Source organism: Pseudophryne corroboree, chromosome 3 (genome assembly GCF_028390025.1).
Source record: "Pseudophryne corroboree isolate aPseCor3 chromosome 3, aPseCor3.hap2, whole genome shotgun sequence".
NCBI classification, from domain to species: Eukaryota; Metazoa; Chordata; class Amphibia; order Anura; family Myobatrachidae; genus Pseudophryne; species Pseudophryne corroboree.
In genome coordinates, this window is record NC_086446.1 from 596,074,811 (window position 1) to 596,101,050 (window position 26,240).

Sequence of the window (26,240 nt, forward strand, 5' to 3'; positions counted from 1 at the left end):
TAACCGTACAACATTATCACCGTATTTGGCGTAAATATGTTGCGTGGTGCGAGGCAAGGAAGGCCCCTACAGAGGAATTTCAACTGGGTCGTTTCCTGCATTTCCTGCAAACAGGACTGTCTATGGGCCTCAAATTAGGGTCCATTAAGGTTCAAATTTCGGCCCTGTCAATATTCTTCCAAAAAGAACTGGCTTCTGTTCCTGAAGTTCAGACGTTTGTCAAGGGAGTACTGCATATACAGCCTCCTTTTGTGCCTCCAGTGGCACCTTGGGATCTCAATGTAGTTTTGGGATTCCAAAAATCACATTGGTTTGAACCACTCACCACTGTGGACTTAAAATATCTCACATGGAAAGTGGTAATGCTGTTAGCCCTGGCTTCAGCCAGGCGTGTCTCAGAATTGGCGGCTTTATCCTATAAAAGCCCTTACCTAATTTTTCATACGGACAGGGCAGAATTGAGGACTCGTCCTCAATTTCTCCCTTAGGTGGTTTCAGCTTTTCACTTGAACCAGCCTATTGTGGTGCCTGCGGCTACTAGGGACTTGGAGGATTCCAAGTTGCTGGACGTAGTCAGGGCCCTGAAAATGTATGTTTCCAGGACGGCTGGAGTCAGAAAATCTGATTGGCTGTTTATCCTGTATGCACCCAACAAGCTGGGTGCTCCTGCTTCTAAGCAGACGATTGCTCGTTGGATTTGTAGTACAATTCAGCTTGCACATTCTGTGGCAGGCCTGCCACAGCCAAAATCTGTAAAAGCCCATTCCACACGGAAAGTGGGCTCATCTTGGGCGGCTGCCCGAGGGGTCTCGGCTTTACAACTTTGCCGAGCAGCTACTTGGTCAGGGGCAAACACGTTTGCTAAATTCTACAAATTTGATACCCTGGCTGAGGAGGACCTGGAGTTCTCTCATTCGGTGCTGCAGAGTCATCCGCACTCTCCCGCCCGTTTGGGAGCTTTGGTATAATCCCCATGGTCCTTTCGGAGTCCCCAGCATCCACTAGGACGTTAGAGAAAATAAGAATTTACTTACCGATAATTCTATTTCTCATAGTCCGTAGTGGATGCTGGGCGCCCATCCCAAGTGCGGATTGTCTGCATTACTTGTACATAGTTATTGTTACAAAATCGGGTTATTGTTGTTGTGAGCCATCTTTTCAGAGGCTCCTTCTGTTATCATGCTGTTAACTGGGTTCAGATCACAAGTTGTACGGTGTGATTGGTGTGGCTGGTATGAGTCTTACCCGGGATTCAAAATCCTTCCTTATTGTGTACGCTCGTCCGGGCACAGTATCCTAACTGAGGCTTGGAGGAGGGTCATAGGGGGAGGAGCCAGTGCACACCAGGTAGTCCTAAAGCTTTTTACTTTTGTGCCCAGTCTCCTGCGGAGCCGCTATTCCCCATGGTCCTTTCGGAGTCCCCAGCATCCACTACGGACTATGAGAAATAGAATTATCGGTAAGTAAATTATTATTATTATTATTATTATTATTTTAAAATAACATTTTTTAATGTCCATGGACAAGGTGTCATAAAGAGTTAAGGGAACTCCGATATCTCCTGAGGCTCCGACGATCCTGCGTTCTAAATAAGTTGCTCCTGTCCATCCTATTTATTTATTTTATCTGCACCCTATCTGTGTAATAAGGTAGTGCCAATGCCATCTCTTTTCATTGTTTATCTATTCTGTTTCTTTGGTTAAACCTTGGTATTCTAAATAGGTTGCTGAGCACCTTTTATTGTTTCCTTCATCTTCTACACCGTGAAAGTCCTCTGCCTAGTATGTACAGTATATGGCCCTTCTAAAACTTCACCGCTGCTGCTGTTTCACATCCTTTCACTCCAGGCATTCTTTCATATGTCAACCTTGTACTGTACCTAGGTTTTATAAGACTTTCTTTAATGCACTCAGAGCTTTACTCCAGCATAGTGTAAATGCACATGGCCTGATGAGGTCAACCTTCTGTTTCCACGAATGGAGACTGTTTGTATCTTTTTATTATAATTTAATTTGCCCTTACTAATTTCTTCTGTACAGGTGTTGAAGTGTAGTGCAATGATGACACCACCACGGGTTTACTTTTATTCAGGGAATGTGGCAGCTACAATAATCTCTAGTGGGCGCTGTCTAATGCCGCTCTCAGATCGCAAATGCCGGATCCCACCCGGTAAGAGAAACGTGTCCTTACCGGTTGGGATCCGGCATTTGCTCTTCTCTGCTGGCTTTCCGACCCGGCAATATACCGGGTCGGTTGCCATAGCAGCGGGGGGCGCAGCAGCAGCAGGGGCGGGGGTGTAGGCGGCGCTGGGAGATGAGCTCATCTCCTGCGCCGCCTCTCCCTATGCTGTGAATGGGAGCCGTGTCGCATCGAAACGGCTCCCATTCACACTGGACCTGACCCGGTATTCAACCCGGTAATAACCCTTCTTTTTAACCGGGTTGAATTACCGGGTCAGGCGACCCGCTAATTCGGCAAAGGTGCTTTCACATCGCACACTGACCCGTTTCGACACGGCAATATGCCGCGTCGATACCGGGTTATTTGTGCGATGTGGAAGCGATATTAGATTCGGGTGGTCTTCTGTTTGCTGGCGGCCGGGCTCCCGACGACCAGCATACCGACCTCTTTTCTCCCTTCTGGGGGTCCACGACCCCTCTGGAGGGAGAATAGATAGCATGGTGGCGTATCGAGCCTGCAGGGGACTCATTTGTGCTTGCTCAGCTGTCTGTATGCCGACGGCCGGGATTCCGGCGCCGGTATGCTGGTCGTCGGGAGCCTGACCGCCGGCAACACATACCACACCCCTAAGATTCAGTAGGTAACAATTGCTATTGTTTGGCCAATGGAAAACTTATTTGCTAATTAAAATGTGATTTCCACTTTTAATTGTGATTATTACTTTGCTACAGGTGTACAATGAAGGCCATGAAGGTGCTACATGTCTTGCCCGCCTTGGTGCTATTTTCCTTATGTCAAGCACATACTGATTTCTTCACTTCAATCGGTAAGCCTTCTTTCTACTGAAAATGTATTGTAGGAGCTTTTTCTTTATACAAGACTGAAACCATGCACACGAGTACAGCCAGCAATTAAATTATAATCAGCCATAATAAAAGCTGCTTAAAAAATGAGGATATAATTGAACTGAGATCCCACACTGGATCTCTGCAGCACAAACTTATGGGCCCTACACACTCTGCGACCCACTGCCGAGCTGCCCAACTGCAGATACGGCAGTCGGGCGACCCGGTGACGGGGGGAGTGACGTTTCTTCACTCCCCCCGTCACCTCCATAGCAGTGCATGCTAATATGGACAAGATTGTCCATATTAGCCTGCATGCATAAGCGACCCGGCACCAACGATAACAGAGCGCAGGGCCGCGCATCGTTCATCGTTGGTGCCTACACACTGTACGATATGAATGAGTTCTCTTTCATTAACGAACGAGAACGTTCATACCGTTCAGTGAAATCTTTAAGTGTGTAGGTCACAATAGATTACCTGCTTGGGCATCTGATTTGTGTGTTTTATATGTAAATATGAAATGTAATGATTGCGAATTACAAATGCAAGTACACCAATAGACATTACTGGTCAAAAGTTTTAGAACATCCCCATTTGTCTTGTGTGTTGTTTTTTTTTTTTAATTGAAATGGTTATTGAAATGTAAGCATATCAAGTCAAGTGAATAACTTGAAATGGTACAAAGGTAATCTGTAACTGCTAGAGGATGAGAAAAAAAAAGTTTAACAAAAGACTAAAAAATGTTATAATTAAAATTTTTTTTTTTTGAGAACAAGTAATAAGTTAAGAAGTTATTTTTCAGCAGTGGAAAAAGAGGTTTGCCTGGGCCATGCCGCTCCGCCAGTGAACTACTGAAGACCAGTAGAATGGCTAAATATTTTAAATGTGAAATCTGTGGTGTAGGTGAAAAGGTTTATATATTAAGCAGCGGGGCATGTAAAGGTCGCTGCTTGCTTATCTGTTTAAGCCCAGAATTGAAAAGGGCAAAACACCAATGTTTTTTGCTATTTTAAAGCATTGTCCTTTTAAATTTTAGTTTTAAAAAATATATATTTTCTGCAGCAGGGTACATTGGTTTCCACAGGGAAACATTGGGGTGTAGCGATGGATCTTGACCCAGGCACCAACAGGCTAAAGCTTTACAGTCCGAGGATGCATTGGGGCTTCCTCTATAACCCCGCCTTCAGGCACTGTGAGCTCAGTTTCGAGTTTGTGCCCTGCAGGTCACTTAAGAGGGGGGCTGCACTGGGCAGCCCTGAAAAAGCTTTTTATTTGAAGACTTCAAGAGCATTCTGTGCTGTGGATCCGTCACCTCCCCAGCGGAGTCGCATACTCCCGCTGGCTCAGTTCCTGGGTACTTGAGGCGGGGGCGCTCCAACATTGGGCACACAGTCGCAGTGCTCTTCTGGTTCGCGTGGCTGCTACGAAGGGAGAAGGTAAGAGGGTCCCCCAGGTGGGACCCGCCATTAAATCGCGTTCTGATCGCAGTCTGTGGAGACGGACTGTGATGCTGGGCATGGACACTGTCACTGAGCAGGGACCCGACTATATCCACCAGGGCATAGGAGTACAGGTCGGGTGTACTAATGCCCACTTTAATAAGACTCCAAAGTACCTGTAGCTCCTCCCCAGGCCCAGGGCGCCATCTACTGCTGGTGTTTCCTTCCCTGGAGCTGCCTCACTCTCTCCCTTACTCCCTGACTGAGACGCTGGGTGCCATCTTCTAAGCATAGCTGCGACTGGTCTCCGGGACTGCAGGGCAAGGTCTCCCCAGTAAATCCGCCTGTACATGAGCGCTGTGATTATACAGACACTTAAGCATTCTACATGTCGATATAAAGATAGCGTTAGTTAAGAACAAGTGTACCTGTGCCAGAATATATTGTACGAGTATTCTGTTATATACATCGGGTCTCAGACTGCGCTTTGTTTTATTTATTTATATTTATTTACATACATACATACATACATACATACATACATACATACATACATACTAGTCCAGTGCAGGTTTATTGTTTTGCTAAAATAATTATCTGCATTGTCACTGTGGCTGTGTGTGCCTGTTTCTGCTCTGTGGATTTAACTTTCAGTGTATCCCAGCTTTATCTATCACTGTATTCTGTTTCCTAAGGGACTAGGTGCGTCTGGGTCACATATATAGTGCTTCACAGTATTTACCATTAAGTGTGTACTCTGTCACATAATGCCGGATTTATTAGCTGGTCCTGTGTATGCTGTCACGTACTAGGGGATTTATTCGCTGGTGTTGTGTACTGTGTACGCTGTCACATACTAGGGGATTTATTTGCAGGTATTGTACTCTGTCTGGCTGTATCGTACTAATACGCTCTGCTCTTACATATCTGAAAATGTCTAACAAAAAAGGCGGGAAATCTGAGAACGCTCCTGCATCATGCAGCGCATGCACCAAGGATTTGTCTGAGGGGGAAATTTTGTATGAGGATCTGTGTACTACGTACTATACATCTCCCAGTCAGTCCGCAGCTCCTGTTACCAATCAGGAGCCACCTTGGGCGGCGTTCTCATCTATGTTAAATACGCTTGTGACACGCCTTACACCCCCTATACGACCTCCTGTGCCATTACAGTCGCATATTGTCCCTATGGTAAATCCGCCTTGGGTGGATAATTTGTCTACCTACCTGCAGCAATTGAATCAATCCTTGGTTAGAAAGAAGACTGCCCCAAGTCACTCTCGTGTCACGGGGTCATTTAAGCAGGCTACTTCCTCCTCACAATCAACTAATCTCTCAGAAGATTCTTCTGATGAAGATGGGGAGCATACTATCCCGTCAGACACTGACACAGCTGCTTCTGACGAGGAATCTACCAGTAGGTAACTAAAACATTATTACTGCATTCTGACCATTTAGTGGACATACGATGAGAAACCTGGATTACTCCAGGGAAGAAATTCTCCCTCTCTAAAAAGATGGTAGCTTGCTATCCTCTCCTTGTAGAGTTGTGTAACAAGTGGGAAAATTCACTGCCGGTGGATTCCTATGCCACCCGTTTGGTGTCATCTACTCTGCCTGTCACCTCACTGAAGGAACCAACAGATAAGCGTGTGGAGGGATGCCTGAAGTTTGTTTACTACTTTACAGGTGCTGTCGATAGACCCACTATAGCAGCCTCCTGGGCTTAAAAAGATATTTAAGCATGGGTTCAGGCATTAGAGGATGAGTTGCCCCGGATATATCTGACAATGCCAGACCATTACTGTCTCCAATTACCACAGCCGCCTATTACATTCAGGAGGCATCCTCTGAGGCAGGTGTATTGGCAGCCAAGGTAGCAATTACGTCTATCCTGGCTCGCAATATTCTGTGGTTGAGGTCATGGAAAGTGGACCTGGACTCCAAAAAGACCTTGGAGGTACTACCTTTTAAGGGAGACATCTTATTTGGGGCAGACCTCAATAAAATTGTGTCTGACTTAGCGGCAGCTAAGACTGCTTTTCTAACTAATACTACTCCTTCAACACAGAAGGCAAAAGGTACCACTTTTCGCTCCTTTCGACCTCAAGGGAAAGCAAAAGGTCAGGCATACTTGAGACAAACTCGTGCTTCCAAAACCACAAAGCCCAAGGCAAAACGATCTTGGGCAGCCCATCAGCCTGCTTCTAAACACGACAAACCTGCCGCATGACGGGGCGGGCCTCCCCCTGGGGAACCACAGGGTGGGAGGCAGACTTCTGCGATTCACCCAGGTCTGCTTAAAGACGACTTCAGACGCTTGGGTGCGAGAAGTTGTCTCTCACGGGTACGCAGTCTCCTCCAAGAGGCGTCCCCCTCACCAGTTTTGCACCACAGTTATCCCTTTGGATCTGTTAAAGGCGGAAGCTCTACAATTGGTTGTGCGTTTTCTCCTGGAGACAGGAGTGGTGGTGCCGGTACCACTGTCCCAGAGAGGCAATACCCAACAAGTCTTTCCGGCCCATACTCCACCTCAAATCACTGTATGGAAACACTGCGCTCAATTGTACTGGCCATGGAACCCAGAGACTATATGGTATCCCTGGATATAAAAGCTGCTTACCTGCATATACCTATTGTCATATCGCATCAGCAATATCTGTGGTTTGCTATTGGCAACCTCCACTATCCGTTCCAGGCTCTGCCATTTAAACTGGCCACGGCTCCTCGGATCTTCACCAAGATTATGGCCATGATGACGGCTCATCTCCGTCGCCAGGGAGTCAGGATCCTGCCGTATCTGGACAACTTGCTGATTCTTGCAAACTCCCAAGATGTACTCCTCAGTTATCTGCAACTGACGGTAAACTTCCTACAAGCCCACGGGTGGCTCATCAACTGGAAGAAGTCCTCGCTGTTCCCAGCTCAAAGCATGGTGCACCTGGGGGTACTGCTGGATACACACAATCAACGGCTGTTTCTGTCTCCAGAGAAGGTCCTGAAGCTTCAGGACAGGATCAGATACTTCCTCTCTCGCCCAAGAGTGTCGATACACTTGGCGATGCAAATACTAGGCCTAATGGTGTTTGCTTTTGACATGGTAGAGTACGCTCCATTTCATTCCCGCCCTCTACAGAGGTTAATCCTTTCCAAGTGGGACGGCCTACCTCATCGGATCAGGTCTCACATGATCTCCTTGAATCCGGAGGTTCGTCTGTCGCGGACCTGGTGGCTACAGGACCAGCAGTTGAGCAGGGGCTGTCCCTTCTGGATCCCCAACTGGGTCCTACTGACTATGGATGCCAGTCTGAGGGGTTGGGGCGCGGTGTTGGAGCAACACTTTTTTTTTCTTTTCTCTCAAGGTCGGTGGACTCACTCCTCCCGATAAACATTCCGGAATTGCGGGCAGTGTTCAATGCTTTTTCTCTCGCCCCCTGCCTCTGCTACAGAACAGGCCTGTTCAAGTACGGTCAGACAACACCACCACAGTGGCATACATAAACCATCAAGGAGGCACTCAAAGCCGCATGGCAATGATGGAAGTGTTTAAAATTCTTCTATGGGCAGAATGCCATCTGCCAGCCATATCGGCAGTGTTCATTCTGGGAGCCCTCAACTGGGAAGCGGATTTCCTCAGTCGTCAGAACGTGCACGCCGTAGAGTGGAGTCCTCATCAGGAAGTCTTTCAACTCCTAGTGGACAAGTGGGGCCTACCAGATGTAGGCCTGATGGCGTCTCGACACAAGCACAAAGTTCCGATCTTTGGATCGGGGACCCTCAAGCAGCGTTCGTGGACGCACTGGCAACTCCATGGAACTTTCGACTGCCCTACGTGTTCCTTCCAGTGTCTCTCCTGCCCAGACTGATACGGAAGTTCAAACAAGGAGGAATACTACTTCTAGTCGCTCCAGCATGGACAAGACGGCATTGGTTCTCTCAGACCTGCAGCGTCCTCTTATACTTCCTCAGTGCCCAGATCCCCTCGTTCAGGGCCCTTGTGTCTACCCGGACCTAGCCAGACTGGCTTTGACGGCGTGGCTCTTGAAGCATCCCTCCTGAAGGTCAAAGGATTCTCCGAGGCGTTTATCCAAACTATGCTGAAGACCGCAAACCGGCATCTGCGCGGATTTATTACAGGGTCTGGAATTCTTACTTCACCTGGTGTGCTGTTAAGAATTACGATGCATACAAATTCAGAACTTCCAGACTTCTGGCTTTTCTGCAACAAAGCCTGGACTTAGGCCTTCGTCTGGCCTCCCTCAAGGTTCATATATCTTCCTTTTCAGTGTGTTTTCAGAGAAAATTTGCGTCTATTCCTGACATTCATACTTTCACTCAGGGTGTGTTATGGATTCAGCCTCCCTATGTCCCTCCTGTGGCTCCATGGGATCTGTCTGTTGTCCTGAATGCCCTGCAAAAGTCTCCATTTGAACCTCTTGAGTCAGTGGACCTTAAATGGGTCACGCTCAAGGTCTTTTCCTACTAGGTATTGCCTCTGCTAGGAGGGTGTCAGACCTAGGTGCTCTGTCCTGTTGTCCACCCTTTCTGATATTTCACCATTACCGGGCGGTTCTTTGAACTCGCCCTGGTTGTTTGCCTAAGGTGGTGTCATCTTTTCACCTTTACCAAGAGATTGTGGTTCCTGCCTTTATCTCTTCTTATTTGTCCACCAAAGAGCGGTCTTTGGATGTGGTAAGGGCTCTCCGTATTTATGTGGAGAGTACTGCCTTTATCAGGAGGTCAGATATCCTTTTTTGTACTTTTTAGTTTTCATAAACGTGGCTGGCCTGCGAATAAGCAAACCTTGGCCAGATGGATTAGAATGGTGATTGCACAAGCCTAGGCGCAGGCTGGACTTCCAGCTCCTGCTGCTATCAAAGCCCCTTCTACTCGGTCTGTTGGAGCTTCTTGGGCGGCCCGCTGAGGCATGTCCGCTGAACAATTGTGCAAGGCGGCTACTTGGTCCTCATTGAACACGTTCATTAGGTTCTATGCCTTCGATACCTCCGCCTCCCAGGATGCTTCCTTTGGACGCCGGGTTCTCATACCTACTGCGGTGCGTCCACTCCCATGAGGAACTGCTTTCCTGCCCATTGTATATGGGAGTTTGAAGGGGTAATAACATGCATATGAAAAAGGAAGGAACATCACAGCAACTTACTGAAGGAAAAATTGTTCCACCAGACAAAGATTCCATTGTCTCTTCAGGAGAGTGGACACCAGGATTGTTTACGTGGAGGTTTGAGACAACACACCAAAGGAACATGACTGTACAGATGGATATATAGATATACAAAAGAAAAGAGAGTGAACTCTGGCGCAATATGTCAGAACAATCCCACCCACTTGATATCTGCCTAATCAGATAAAAAAGTGTGTAATAAAGACATAGGGTGGATCAAGGGTGACAGAGAAGTTTAGAGTCAAAAGCAATAGTACTTTCAATATAGAACACTTTCTTTAGATTGATGAAATAACAATAAGATACATCACTTGACTTCAGCATGCAGTAACGGACTCCACTCCCCAGGTTTTAAAGAAGGAAATGACTACAATAGCATATATGCTATTGTAGCCGTTTCCTTCTATGAAACCCAGGAAGTGACGCCTGTCACTGCATGCTGTTATGGGTGCTCTAGATCGTGGGAAGGCACCCAAGCATTGTGGGGCAGATTTATTAAGCTCGGTGAATTGATAAAGGACCAGCCAATCAGATCCTAACTACCATATCACAGGCTGGGTTTGAAAAATGACAGTTAGGAGCTGACTGACTGGTCCTTTTATTACCTTCCAATTCATCACTTCACCAAGCTTAATAAATCTACCCCTCTGTTACATAAGTAGAGTGCTGGTCAGATTTGGAAAAAAATAAATATAAATAAATAAATATATATATGTGTGTTGCAAATAATCCCGGCACTCCCCTAGTTAGAATGAATTTGCTGAGGTGCCCTCCTGGTGGAAACTCCTTTCCACTAAATAAAGTGAAGATATGGCGGCGGCACTCAATCAGACTTGGCAACTGCAGTATGTCCAATTAATTTATTATGCCAACATGTTTCGGGGATTAGACCCCGTCCTCAGGGCCAGACAATCCTCAAAATACTAAAACAACACACATTTATAGACAGCATAACAAACATTAACACAAACCCTACTCACCTGCTCCACGGCGCGACCGCCCGCCAGTCCGTCCGGCCACACTTCCGCATCGCCGTCATCTGACGTCATGGTGCGCCGCGTCGCAGGAGAGTTCCCATGGTAACCAGCCGAAGCTGGACGGGAACTGAAAAACAATAACAGTAAACATACGATTCCTTAATAGAATGAAAAAATATAACATATATCTAAAAAGCCACCCCACAAGTCAGTCACTATAAGAATGGCAACAATAGCAGGTTAATACAAATAACCATTATCAATGTTTAAAGGCAAAATTACTCTCAAATAGGGCCTAAGGTCACTGATAACTTTATGATACTGAGTCAAGATAAGTAACCACTATATGGCCATCCCTAACTGGTGGCCTCCCAACTCTATTACAAACTATAGGTGATTATGTGTAATTAAGCTATCTACAGAAAGCATTGTATCCCTAGGTTTTCATTTAATCCCCTGGGAGACAGTGTCCCCAGTGTGTAGATCCACCTAGATTCTTTCTGTAAAAGTGTTCTATCACGATTACCACCCCGTAACAAGGTCGGGACATGGTCAATTAGTATGGCCCTAATACTAGCCACATTGTGGCCAGCAGTGAGGCAATGCCGTGCAAATGGTTGTTCACTAAAGCCTTTTTCATGGGCTTTCTTGATGGCACTCCGATGTAGTGCCATCCTTTCCCGAAATTGTCGTATGGTCTTGCCCACATAGGCAAGACCGCAGGGACAGGACAGCATGTATATAACATGTGTGGTGGTGCACGTTAATCGGTGATGAATCTTTATTTTCTTGCCCGTATGGGGGTGACTGAAGGTGACACCCGTAATCAATGTATTACAAGTGGCACACCCTAAGCACCTAAAACAACCATTCTTAGTCCGCAAAAAGTGGGATTCCTGATTCTTGGTGAGGTTGGCAATATCAAGCTTAATCACATAATCACCTATGTTGCGACCACGGGTATGGTTGGGTAATAAAGTGGTATCAGACAAGGATGATAATGCCTGATCTGTTTGAATAATCGGCCATAATTGTTTTGCCTTTTTGACTATCCTGTCTGTGCCTGTAGTATACTTATTAACCCAGGGAAGCCTATTAAGTCCTGACTTTTTGTTATTCTGGCCAGGGCATAACGTTTGTTCTCTGGTCATGTTCAACACTTTAAGTTTAGTCTTCTCTAATTCCCTCATAGGGTACCCTCTTTCTGCAAATTTCAATAGCATCCGATCCATGGCTTCTATCGTCTCCTCTGGATCTGAAGTGATGCGGCGTACTCTTAGGAATTGCGAATAAGGCAATCCTTTACGTAAAGAGATGGGGTGGAGGCTCTGATGATTTAATAAAGTGTTTCTATCTGTGGCTTTAACAAAGATAGATGTGGCCAGGGATCCTTCTTTTGCTGTGATGGTGACATCAAGATAATTGACTGTGAAATCGTCAATAACATAAGTAAACTGGACCTCGTGGCGTGTTTGATTATGGTTTTCCCACGCCACCAACTGCTCTCTTGGACCACGCCACAGAACCAGCAGGTCATCTATAAATCGTCTGTAGTATATCACATTCTGAGATACCTGGGGATTCAAGTAAAACATCTGGGTTTCTACCAGATGCATGAATGCGTTAGCGTACGACGGGGCCACTGCTGACCCCATCGCACACCCAGATAGTTGTAACCAAAAACCCCCATTGAATACAAAATAGTTTATCTTCAACACCCTATCCAGGAGAGCCAAGAAAAAAGAAACCTCTGGCCCCTGGTATATGGGATTGTTTTCAATGAGTTGCCTCACCGCCTCTATACCTGCATCATGAGGGATGCAGGTATAGAGGCTAGTGACGTCCGCGCTACATTGCTGTATTCCCTCGGGTAATGGACCTAACCTCTGCAGTTGAAGCAATAAGGACGTAGTGTCCTTAAGATACGAGGGCAAGGACTGGATACAGGGGTTCAAGAATGAATCCAAATAGATGGATATGGGATGGTACAAAGACCCCCTGGCCGACACTATTGGGCGGCCAGGAGGGTCAACCATGGTCTTATGGACTTTTGGTACCGTATAGAACAACGGTGCTCTAGGGTGATCAGTAGTGAGTGCTGATGCAACTTCTGGCGGGATAACACCCTGTTCTTTAGCGCTCTTCAATAATAGATCTATCTCAATCTTATACTCTTTAGTAGGATCTTTACTGAGTCGCTTATACACTTCTGCATTACTAAGCTGTCGTCTGCACTCCTTGACATAGTCATCCAGATTTTGAATGACTATGGACCCCGCCTTGCGGATAACTATGTCTGTCCGTTGTGACAGTTCTTTTAGTGTTGTCATCTCTTGCTTGGACATATTGGGACGGGGTGGCAAAGATTCTTCTTGATTGCCTTCCCTTTCCAGCATTCGTATGAATGTGCGGATGGATGGGTTCAGGCGGGGAGGATCAAATGGCGAACCAGGCAATATTCTCTATATATTATAGATGAGGAAAGAGGCGGCACTCAAACAGACGTCTTAAGCAAGTAACAACGTGGTCAGTTTAATCCGACATGTTTCGGGGTAATCACCCCGTCCTCAGGGTCATCATAGCCCAAAATGAACCAATGAACATACATATATACAAGCACAAACTAACAATCAAGACTAAAATGTTACTCACCTGCTCCATGGCGCCATTCTGATCGGCCGGACGCCCAGCAGCGCTTCCGCGTCGCCCTCCGGTGACGTCATTAAGCTGTGCCAGGAACCGGCTCCCATGGAAACCGCCGGACACGCTCTCTGCTCACTCAAGGTGCAGCTACGGGCATCGCGCTACCGGACCGTGACGTCCTATGGCTGCGCGGAGCAGGATGGTGTCTAAGCAACCAAAAATAACATAATCAAAAAAAGAAACATACATATACAGTGCAACATATTACCAATACAACAACTTGTTCTAACCCACACTAGCCATAACATATACAGCAATCAAAGCCAGTATTCAATAAATGAGCTTTTAGGAAAAGCCCACAGTTAGATATAGCATTATAACAATATAACGATAATGGTCTTATTCATAATGATGTTATTCACATAAAACACTGTAAGCCCAGGTTTTCATTGAGCCCTCGTGGCGATAAGGTGCCCAATTTAAAAATCCACCTGGATTCTCGCTGTAAAAGAGCTCTATCCCTGTCACCCCCTCTCAAGGTTCTGGGAACATGGTCAATTAATATGGCCCTGATGCTAGCCACCCCATGTTTAAACGCCAGGCAATGGCGTGCAAAAGGTTGGTCACTGCTGCCTTTTTCAAACGCTTTTTTTATAGCGCTTCTATGCAGGGCCATGCGTTCCCGAAACTGACGGACAGTTTTGCCCACGTAGGCAAGGCCACATGGGCAAGTTAATAGGTACACAACATGGGTAGATGTACATGTTAAGCAGTGACGAATAGATAACTTCTTACCAGTGAGGGGATGATTAAACGTGTTACCAGTCATTAATGTATTGCAGGTGGCACACCCCAGACACCTAAAGCACCCCAATTTAGTTCTAAGAAAATGAGTTTCCTGTGTGCCTGTCATGCTTGAAACATCTAATTTGACTATATGATCTCCTATATTCCTTCCCCTTGTGTGACTAGGTAAAAGTGAGGTATTGGCTAGTGATGACAAGGCCCCCTCTGTTTGAATAATGGGCCATAAGGCTTTAGCCCGACGTACCCTCCTGGTGCTAGCTACATTATATCTATTCACCCAGGGGAGTTTAGGGCTGTCCTTTTTATGAAGTCGATTAGATGGATTAAGGGCCTGTGCTTGTGTAATGCTAAGGGCCCTAGCCCTAGCCTGTTGTAATGCACCTAAGGGATAACCCCGTGCTGCAAACTTGGCTTGCATGACATCCAATGCTGCCTCAGTCTCCTTTGGATCTGACGTGATGCGTCGTACGCGCATGAACTGGGAAAAAGGTAGGCCCCTTCGCAATGGAGCCGGCTGGAAACTACAATGGTCAAGTAACATATTCCTATCGGTCTTCTTCATAATCAAGGAGGTAGGCAACTGACCATCCTTGACTGTAATCGTGACATGTGGCCTTGCCTACGTGGGCAAAACTGTCCGTCCGTTTCGGGAACGCATGGCCCTGCATAGAAGCGCTATAAAAAAAGCGTTTGAAAAAGGCAGCAGTGACCAACCTTTTGCACGCCATTGCCTGGCGTTTAAACATGGGGTGGCTAGCATCAGGGCCATATTAATTGACCATGTTCCCAGAACCTTGAGAGGGGGTGACGGGGATAGAGCTCTGTTACAGCGAGAATCCAGGTGGATTATTAAATTGGGCACCTTATCACCACGAGGGCCCAATGAAAACCTGGGCTTACAGTGTTTTATGTGAATAACATCATTATGAATGAGACCATTATCGTTATATTGTTATAATGCTATATCTAACTGTGGGCTTTTCCTATAAGCTCATTTATTGAATACTGGCTTTGATTGCTGTATAAGTTATGGCTAGTGTGGGTTAGAACAAGTTGTTGTATTGGTAATATGTTGCACTGTATATGTATGTTTCTTTTTTTGATTGTTATTTTTGGTTGCTTAGACACCATCCTGCTCCGCACAGCCATATGACGTCACGGTCTGGTAGCGCGATGCCCGCAGCTGCACCTTGAGTGAGCAGAGAGCGTGTCCGGCGGTTTCCATGGGAGCCGGTTCCTGGCATAGCTTAATGACGTCACCGGAGGGCGACGCGGAAGCGCTGCTGGGCGTCCGGCCGATCAGAATGGCGCCGTGGAGCAGGTGAGTAACATTTTAGTCTTGATTGTTAGTTTGTGCTTGTATATATGTATGTTCATTGGTTCAGTTTGGGCTATGATGACCCTGAGGACGGGGTGATTACCCCGAAACATGTCGGATTAAACTGACCACGTTGTTACTTGCTTAAGACGTCTGTTTGAGTGCAGCCTCTTTCCTCATCTGTATGCAGAGGTTTTTGCCTCCAGGAGGGCACCGCAGCATCTATAATCGCTAAGAGTGAGTGCCGGGCACACAGTACTATATATATATATATTTCTCTAACGTCCTAAGTGGATGCTGGGGACTCCGTATGGACCATGGGGAATAGCGGCTCCGCAGGAGACTGGGCACATCTAAAGAAAGCTTTAGGACTATCTGGTGTGCACTGGCTCCTCCCCCTATGACCCTCCTCCAAGCCTCAGTTAGATCTCTGTGCCCGAACGAGAAGGGTGCACACTAGGGGCTCTCCTGAGCTTCTTAGTGAAAGTTTTAGTTTAGGTTTGTTATTTTCAGTGAGACCTGCTGGCAACAGGCTCACTGCATCGAGGGACTAAGGGGAGAAGAAGCGAACTCACCTGCGTGCAGAGTGGATTGGGCTTCTTAGGCTACTGGACATTAGCTCCAGAGGGACGATCACAGGCCCAGCTTGGATGGGTCCCAGAGCCGCGCCGCCGGCCCCCTTACAGAGCCAGAAGGCAGAAGAGGTCCGGAAAATCGGCGGCAGAAGACGTCCTGTCTTCAACAAGGTAGCGCACAGCACTGCAGCTGTGCGCCATTGCTCTCAGCACACTTCACACTCCGGTCACTGAGGGTGCAGGGCGCTGGGGGGGTCGCCCTGAGACGCAATAAAAAACACCTTGGATGGCAAAAAATGCATCACATATAGCTCCTGGGCTATATGGATGCATTTAACCCCTGCCAGAATATACAGAAAAACGGGAAGATAAGGCTGCCGATAAGGGGGCGGAGCCTATCTCCTCAGCACACTGGCGCCATTTTCCCTCACAGCTCCGTTGGAGGGAAGCTCCCTGGCTCTCCCCTGCAGTCACTACACTACAGAAAGGGTTAAAAAAGAGAGGGGGGCACAAATTAGGCGCAGTATTAACTATACAGCAGCTATAAGGGGAAAAACACTTGTATAAGGTTATCCCTGTATATATATATATATATAGCGCTCTGGTGTGTGCTGGCAAACTCTCCCTCTGTCTCCCCAAAGGGCTAGTGGGGTCCTGTCCTCTATCAGAGCATTCCCTGTGTGTGTGCTGTATGTCGGTACTTTTGTGTCGACATGTATGAGGAGAAAAATGATGTGGAGACGGAGCAGATTGCCTGTAATAGTGATGTCACCCCCTAGGGGGTCGACACCTGAGTGGATGAACTGTTGGAAGAAATTACGTGACAGTGTCAGCTCTGTATAAAAGACAGTGGTTGACATGAGACAGCCGGCTACTCAGCTTGTGCCTGTCCAGACGTCTCATAGGCCGTCAGGGGCTATAAAGCGCCCGTTACCTCAGATGGCAGATATAGACGCCGACACGGATACTGACTCCAGTGTCGACGGTGAAGAGACAAATGTGACTTCCAGTAGGGCCACACGTTACATGATTGAGGCAATGAAAAATGTTTTACACATTTCTGATAATACGAGTACCACCAAAAAGGGGTATTATGTTCGGTGAGGAAAAACTACCTGTAGTTTTCCTGAATCTAAGAAATTAAATGAGGTGTGTGATGATGCGTGGGTTTCCCCCGATAACAACTGATAATTTCTAAAATGTTATTGGCATTATATCCTTTCCCGCCAGAGGTTAGGGTGCGTTGGGAAACACCCCCTAGGGTGGATAAACGCTCACACGCTTCTAAGGGCTCTAACCTCTCCTGAGATGGCCGCCCTTAAGGATCCTGCTGATAGAAAGCAGGAGGGTATCCTAAAATGTATTTACACACATACTGGTGTTATACTGCGACCAGCAATCGCCTCAGCCTGGATGTGCAGTGCTGGGTCGGCGTGGTCGGATTCCCTGACTGAAAATATTGATACCCTAGATAGGGACAGTATATTTTTGCCTATAGAGCATTTGAAAGATGCATTTCTATATATGCGTGATGCACAGCGGAATATTTGCCGACTGGCATCAAGAGTAAGTGCGTTGTCCATTTCTACCAGTAGAGGGTTATGGACACGTCAGTGGTCAGGTGATGCGTATTCCAAATGGCATTTGGAAGTATTGCTTTATTAAGGGGAGGAGTTATTTGGGGTCGGTCTTTTAGACCTGGTGGCCACGGCAACAGCTGGGAAATCCACGTTTGTACCCCAGGTCGCCTCTCAACATGAGAAGACGCCGTATTATCAGGCGCAGTCTTTTCGTGGACAAGCGGGCAAAAGGTTCCTCTTTCTGCCCCGTGACAGAGGGAGAGGAAAAAGGCTGCAGAAATCAGCCAGTTCCCAGGAACAGAAACCCTCTCCCGCCTCTGCCAAGCCCTCAGTATACGCTGGGGCTTTACAAGCAGAATCAGGCACGGTGGGGGGCCCGTCTCAATGAATTTCAGCGCGCAGTGGGCTCACTCGCAAGTAGACCCCTGGATCCTTCAGGTGATATCTCAGGGGTACAAATTAGAATTCGAGACGTCTCCCCCTCGCCGTTTCCTAAAGTCGGCTTTACCGATGTCTCCTTCTGACAGGGAGACAGTTTTGGAAGCCATTCACAAGCTGTATTCCCAGCAGGTGATAATCAAGATACCCCTCCTGCAACAGGGAACGGGGTATTATTCCACACTGTGATGGTACCGAAGCCGGACGGCTCGGTGAGACCGATTCTAAATCTAAAATCTTTGAACACTTACATACAGAGTTTCAAATTCAAGATTGAGTCACTCAGAGCAGTGATTGCGAACCTGGAAGAAGGGGACTACATGATGTCTCGGGACATCAAGGATGCTTACCTTCATATCAAAATTTACCCTTCTCACCAAGGGTACCTCAGGTTTATGGTACAGAACTGTCACTATCAGTTCAGACGCTGCCGTATGGATGGTCCACGGCACCCCGGGTCTTTACCAAGGTAATGGCCGAAATGATGATATTCCTTCGAAGGAAGGGAATTTTAGTTATCCCTTACTTGGACAATTCCCTGATAAGGGTAAGATCCAGGGAACAGTTGGAGGTCGGTGTAGCACTATCTCAGGTAGTGTTGCGGCAGCACGATTGGATTCTCAATATTCCAAAATCGCAGCTGGTTCCGACGACTTGTCTTCTGTTCCTAGGGATGATCCTGGACACAGTCCAGAAAAAGGTGTTTCTCCCGGAGGAGAAAGCCAGGGAGTTATCCGAGCTAGTCAGGAACCTCCTAAAACCGAACAGTGCATCAATGCACAAGGGTTCTGGGTAAAATGGTGGCTTCCTACGAAGCAATCCCATTCGGCAGATTCCACGCAAGAACTTTCCAGTGGGACCTGCTGGACAAATGGTCCGGGTCGCATCTTCAGATGCATCAGCGGATAACCCTGTCACCAAGGACAAGGGTGTCCCTCCTGTGGTGGTTGCAGAGTGCCGCAGATTCGGCATTCATTACTGGGTCCTGGTGACCACGGATGCCAGCCTGCGAGGCTGGGGAGCAGTCACACAGGGAAGGAATATCCAGGGCTTAGGGTCAAGCCTGGAGACATCACTTCACATAAATATCCTGAAGCTAAGGGACATTTACAATGCTCTAAGCTTAGCAAGACCTCTGCTTCAAGGTCAGCCGGTGTTCCTGTCGGACAACATCACGGCAGTCACCCACGTAAACAGACAGGGTGGCACAAGAAGCAGGAGGGCAATGGCAGAAGCTGCAAGGATTCTTCGCTGGGCGGAAAATCATGTGATAGCACTGTCGGCAGTATTCATTCCGGGAGTGGACAACTGGGAAGCAGACTTCCTCAGCACGACCTCCACCCGGGAGAGTGGGGACTTCACCCAGAAGTCTTCCACATGATTATAAACCGTTGGGAAAAACTCGACAGGTATTGCGCCAGGTCCAGGGACCCTCAGGCAATAGCGGTAGACGCTCTGGTAACACCGTGGGTGTACCAGTCAGGGTATGTGTTCCTTTCTCTGCCTCTCATACCCAAGGTACTGAGATTGATAAGATGGAGAGGAGTAAGCACTATATTCGTGGCTCCGGTTTGGCCAAGAAGGACTTGGTAACCGGAACTTCAAGAGATGCTCACGGAGGATCCGTGGCCTCTACCTCTAGGAAGGGACCTGCTCCAGCAGGGACCCTGTCTGTTCCAAGACTTACCGCGGCTGCGTTTGACGGCATGGCGGTTGAACGCCGGATCCTGAAGGAAAAAAGGCATTCCGGATGAAGTCATCCCTATCCTGATCAAAGCCAGGAAGGATGTAACCGCAAAAACATTATCACCGCAATTGGCGAAAATATGTTGCGTGGTGCGAGGCCAGTAAGGCCCGACGGAGGAAATTCAACTGGGTCGATTCCTACATTTCCTGCAAACAGGAGTGTCTATGGGCCTGAAATTAGGGTCCATTAAGGTTCAAATTTCGGCCCTGTCAATTTTCTTCCAAAAAGAACTAGCTTCAGTCCCTGAAGTTCAGACGTTTGTAAAAGGGGTACTGCATATACAGCCTCCTTTTGTGCCTCCAGTGGCACTTTGGGATCTCAATGTAGTTTTGGGTTCCAAAAGTCACATTGGTTTGAACCACTTAAATCTGTGGAGTTAAAATATCTCACATGGAAAGTGGTCATGCTGTTGGCCCTGGCCTGGGCCAGGCGCGTGTCAGAATTGGCGGCTTTATCCTAAAAAAGCCCTTATCTGATTTTCCATTCGGACAGGGCGGAATTGAGGACTCGTCCTAAGTTTCTCCCTAAGGTGGTTTCAGCGTTTCACCTGAACCAACCTATTTGTGGTGCCTGCGGCTACTAGGGACTTGGAGGACTCCAAGTTGCTAGACGTTGTCAGGGCCCTGAAAATATATGTTTCCAGGACGGCTGGAGTCAGGAAATCTGACTCGCTGTTTATCCTGTATGCACCCAACAAGCTGGGTGCTCCTGCTTCTAAGCAGACTATTGCTCGTTGGATTTGTAGTACAATTCAGCTTGCACATTCTGTGGCAGGCCTGCCACAGCCAAAAATCTGTAAATGCCCACTCCACAAGGAAGGTGGGCTCATCTTGGGCGGCTGCCCGAGGGGTCTCGGCTTTACAACTTTGCCGAGCAGCTACTTGGTCAGGAGCAAATACGTTTGTAAAATTCTACAAAATTGATATCCTGGCTGAGGAGGACCTGGAGTTCTCTCATTTGGTGCTGCAGAGTCATCCGCACTCTCCCGCCCGTTTGGGAGCTTTGGTATAATCCCCATGGTCCTTACGGAGTCCCCAGCATCCACTTAGGACGTTAGAGAAAATAAGAATTTACTTACCGATAATTCTATTTCTCATAGTCCGTAGTGGATGCTGGGCGCCCATCCCAAGTGCGGATTGTCTGCAATACTGGTACATAGTTATTGTTACCAAAAAATCGGGTTATTGCTGTAGTGAGCCATCTTTTCTAGAGGCTCCTCTGTTATCATGCTGTTAACTGGGTTCAGATCACAAGTTGTACGGTGTGATTGGTGTGGCTGGTATGAGTCTTACCCGGGATTCAAAATCCTTCCTTATTGTGTACGCTCGTCCGGGCACAGTATCCTAACTGAGGCTTGGAGGAGGGTCATAGGGGGAGGAGCCAGTGCACACCAGATAGTCCTAAAGCTTTCTTTAGATGTGCCCAGTCTCCTGCGGAGCCGCTATTCCCCATGGTCCTTACGGAGTCCCCAGCATCCACTACGGACTATGAGAAATAGAATTATCGGTAAGTAAATTCTTATTTTATATATATATATATATATATATATATATATATATATATATATTCAATACAATTATTTAACTGCGCATAGGATATTTCTCTCCGTCCAATTCCAGATAAAATGTAATCAGTCCTTTTTAATAGATGTATTTGCTGCCAATTCCTAAAAAGCCGATCCACCGGCTAGATACATGTGAAAAAGACAAAAGAAGGAAGGCGCAATAGTGAGTAAAAATTTAAATTCTTTACTAATAAAAGAGTACAAGCTCACGTACATCAAGGTAAAATAATACCGGCTCCCATCTCCAAGCCCCCACAGCAATGCTTCCGGATAGCACCTAGCAGTGCTTTCAGACAGGGAGTCCACAGCGGCTCTTTATTCGGCTGTTTAGACCACCGCGGCTCTCATTCGGCTGCTCGTTGTATGCGGCTGTTTGTCCAGCACTAGGCAAAAGCGTCCCGACCGGTTTCGTCACGGTTGACTTCGTCAGGGGGTGTGGCCAAGCAGAGTATCCCTGCAGCATTTATAGCACATCTAATCCACTATATTTTACCATAAAAATAATTTTTATCTTTTCACAATCTCATCATAACAACATTTTCTCACCATGGATCATTACAATCTACAGATATTACTGCAATTTATATTTATAACATTTTTAACATCAGAGGGTAATTCAAAAAACACCAGACAGTAATTAGCTCAGTGTTTTCACTGGTAATTAGATCAGCTGTACCTCATCAAGATCTCAACTCATAGATAGGTGTTTTACTTTTAATCTCCACATGAACACATTTTATTTTTACGTCCGTCTGTTTAGTTCATTATCCTCTGATGTCACATTTTTTCTAAAACCAATTTAATACAATAAATCCAAATCAATAACCATCATAAAAAGCAATACAAAAAGCAATATAATTGCCCTATTAATGTCACAGTTTTTTGTAATTTTAAAATGTATCTATTACCATCTAATTTATACACTCTTATTAAAGGCACAAATAAGGGGAACAAAAATATATATAAATATATATGCATATATATATATATAGAACCATGCGCATATATGTATCAAATCTAATCAGTAACATTAATACTTGATATCGTTGGACATTGAATATTGAACCATGTTATGCTTCTCACCGCGTATATATATATATATATATATATATATATATATATATATATATATATATATATATATATATATATATACAAACAAAAAACCCAGCACTCGCCAAAGTAAGCTCACTTATCCTCAACAATTCAATAAATAAATGATGGGGGTTTAGTTAGTGGATTGGCCAATGCACGGAAGCCTGCATACCGATCTCCAAGGTACCCCACCTTCATGCAGGTCCTACACTATCACAGAATCTTAAAACCTGACTACTTCACTGCTGTTACACACATCATCTGCCTGCTAGATTTAATGTGTACCTGCCACACCTTTTATGGCTATTAAAGGTACACTAGTCACCTTGCACTGGCTCAGAGATGATTGTTAAGGAACAGCTGAGACAGGTTCTGCCACACCCTTTATAATAATATATATATATATATATATATATATATATATATATATATATATATATATATATATATATTTAAATATAATATTTTATTTATATTTATTTATTTTTTTCAAATCTGACCAGCACTCTACTTATGTAACAGAGGGGTAGATTTATTAAGCTCGGTGAAGTGATTAATTGGAAGGTTACGTGTGTGTATGTATGTATGTATATGTATGTGTATGTATATATATATATATATATATATATGTATGTATGTATGTATGTATGTATGTATGTATGTATGTATGTGTATATATATATATATAATATAACAAAATGACAGCACTCTATGTCCTATATCAAAAATTGCTGGTGCAGGGTCCTGGTAATTAATATAAACACTCACTTATTCCACAGTTGAAAAAAGAATTAGACCAGCACTCACGTTTAGTTGGTGAAAAAAAGGGGTTTTATTCCTGATAAGCCATCTGGATGCAACCCACTGCTACAGTTCGGGCGATGGCTTATCAGGAATAAAACCCCTTTTTTTTCACCAACTAAACGTGAGTGCTGGTCTAATTCTTTTTTCAACTGTGGAATAAGTGAGTGTTTATATATATATATATATATATATATATATATATATATATATATATATATATATATATAATATTTTAGTAAAAATGTGTGTAAGCAAGAACAGTTCCGAGAGCAAAGACCTTGAAATCCTATTTAGCACCAAGTTTACTTCCTGCTCTGCAAGAAGATTTAAAGGGTAGTATGTATGCCTTTAAGACAGGGCTTGACAAATTTTTCTAAAATGTGGGGGCCAGGATGAAAGTGTCAAAGCCAGGCCACCACTGCTGTCCTTCCCATTCCCCCTACAAAATAAATATATAGAATACTCACATTACTAAGCAGCTTTCTCCCCCACCTCCGGCCAAACCAACCCCCACGGCGACCCAGCTAAGGGGGTACTACCATCAAACCCCGGGCAAACCAGCCCTCCACGACTGCATTGCTGCCACCCGGGAATCATCAACCCCAGCAGCCACCTTAATGAGCAACCAACCCCCACAACCACACAACTAACCCCTCCGCAGCCAAAACCCATTTTACCCTGCGGCCAAATCACTACCCCTTCTGAAGCCACAATCCCCGGCTACTCATAGACCCTCTCACCAGAGAGCTTTATGCCGTAGTTGGGAGAACTCCTGTGCATGAAATGGCTACCGCAATACAGGCACGTCCATGAATCTCCACTGGGGCTGATGAGTATCTGCTTCCTCCGTCCCTCCCTCCCTGCATAATCTAGTAGCCAGGCAGCAAAATCTAGGGACCATGACGACCTGGCCCTTGGGATTTGTCAAGACATGCCTTAACAAAATTAGAAGGGTTCTATACTTGTGCTAAATGTAAAGTCTGCCCTCATGGGATGAATGGAACTAAAACATTTAATGACAATGATAACCTAGATAGAGTATATAAAATTAAGGGGTTTATCAATTGCAATACCACCCATGTAATATATTTTGCTAGAATGTGGGTGTGGTAAAAGGAATATAGGGAAAACTAAAAGAGTTCTTAAACTGCGAATTCTAGAACATAAAAGAAATATGAAACATTTTGAAAATCATAGTGTCCCCTGCCACTTTAAACAGTGCCACGCATGTGATCCCACAACTTTAAAAATCATAGGTCTGGAACACGTATCTGTGGATAAACGGGATGGGGACAGACTTGATAAACTAAGTAGGAAAGAAACCTTTTGGATCGTTACTTTGAATACTTTATACCCAAAAAGCGGCAAATAAGGGCTATGAACGGAATACATACTATTTACAGGCGGCTGGGATGGATTCCGACAGGCGGTCTTGTTATTGCCTCACCTATGAACTCCCTTTTATGTCTTGATCTGTCCTTCTGCTATTCTCCTTTTTAGAAGAAATTATAAAGAAACTTATGATTTGTGATGCGCATTTTAAAAATACAATATTGCAATTGCATATGTTTTTAAAAGAAACTTTTTCTGTTGTGCACATGGTTGAGATATATAAGAAGTCTGTGAAGCTCATTGTCTGCAGGTATACACCCAGTTGCTGATTTATGTACACTGATGTGTTGTCTAAAGCAGTGACCCACATGGAAAATACTGAATGGAGGATACAGGTGCCATTGATTTATGTAAGAGTTAGGCAGGTAACTTCAAGCCAAGCCCTCTGACGAAGTCGCAGTGATGAAACGCGTAAGTGTGTGGTTTGGTGTAGATGATTATCTCGGTCTGAGGATGCGGTGGTGAATTTGCCGTTTGGGGAATATTTTTATATTGTTTAACAGGCGGTTATACCCATAGCTAGATTTGGGGGGGGGGAGGATGCAGGGCATACTGTACCCTGGGTCCCCCGGCCAGAGCACACTGGCATCACTAGCTTTCCCTCTTAAGCAGCAGCAGCAGAACCAGCAGCCACAATGTGAGTAGCACAGTATGCAGTGAAGGCAGAGCCACAGGAGTATCATGTTTCATGAGCTACCGACCAGAGGAGAGATAGGAGGGTGGAGAGAGCTGTAAGTGACACAGGGATCCCAGCTTCTCCTCTTCCCTGCTTGGTGTCTGAGTCTTTTGTAAACTGTTATGCAACTAAACCATTCGGTCTACAGATGAAGACACACACAGGGAGTCCTCCTGAGTCCTGTCCCAGTGTGTATGTAGTACAGAGGCTGCTGCTATTCTTGCATGTGATAAGATAACCTTAAAATACACATAGAAAAATTAAATCATTTAAGTTGTCTTTGTTGCACTACAAGAAAATTTTATATAATAGTTCTCTTTCAATTAGGCGGAGCTATACACAATACCCAGCCATTTTTGAACTATAAGTTTAAAACTAATATACACCATTGGCTTAAATTTAATATACACAATCCTTACCTCCCAACATGACCCAATCCAGGAGGGACTTCCTTCTTAATTTATGATTGCGATCACCTGTGCTGAAATACCTTTCTTATCAATTAAATAGTTCAACACAGGTGACTCCAATCATATATTAATTGGGAAGTCCAGGTTGAGACCATATTGTTCCTCCTAGAATGGGACATGTTGGGAGGTATGCACAATCTAATATACACCTCCCTCCCCCCACACCCTTCCATCAGGGCCCCCTGTCTTAAGTGCCCCGGACAACCCCAAGGCTTAATCCGGCCCTGGTTGTACCACCACCTCTGGTATGCATCTTATTTGTCATAGTTTGTGTGATGTCTTGTTTAATTGTTATACTTTTAATGCACTATTGGTGCCCCTTCATTTCTATTTTATTTATATAATATATATATATATATATATATATATTGGAGCACCCAGTGCCTTTTTTTTTTTCTTTTTCTGTACTGTCTATAACTGTGGGTGTGGGGAGCATCCTACAAGGTTTATTTTTCCAAGTGGCTGCTTATCTGCGCAGTGGGAGTGAGCCATTGGTATTACTAT

The 26,240-nt window shown here is 45.6% G+C and overlaps 1 protein-coding gene across 6 annotated transcripts in view; it reads left to right on the plus strand.

Annotated features, from left to right (window-relative positions):
- Positions 1 to 26,240, plus strand: part of P4HA1 (prolyl 4-hydroxylase subunit alpha 1) — a 320,719-nt gene that overhangs the window by 131,631 nt on the left and 162,848 nt on the right. For all 6 annotated transcript variants that reach the window (XM_063961484.1, XM_063961482.1, XM_063961485.1 and 3 more), the window contains exon 2: positions 2,913 to 3,007. In XM_063961484.1, coding sequence (XP_063817554.1) covers positions 2,920 to 3,007 — 88 coding nt within the window. In that variant the 5' untranslated portion in view covers positions 2,913 to 2,919. The remainder of the gene's footprint in view (positions 1 to 2,912; positions 3,008 to 26,240) is intronic.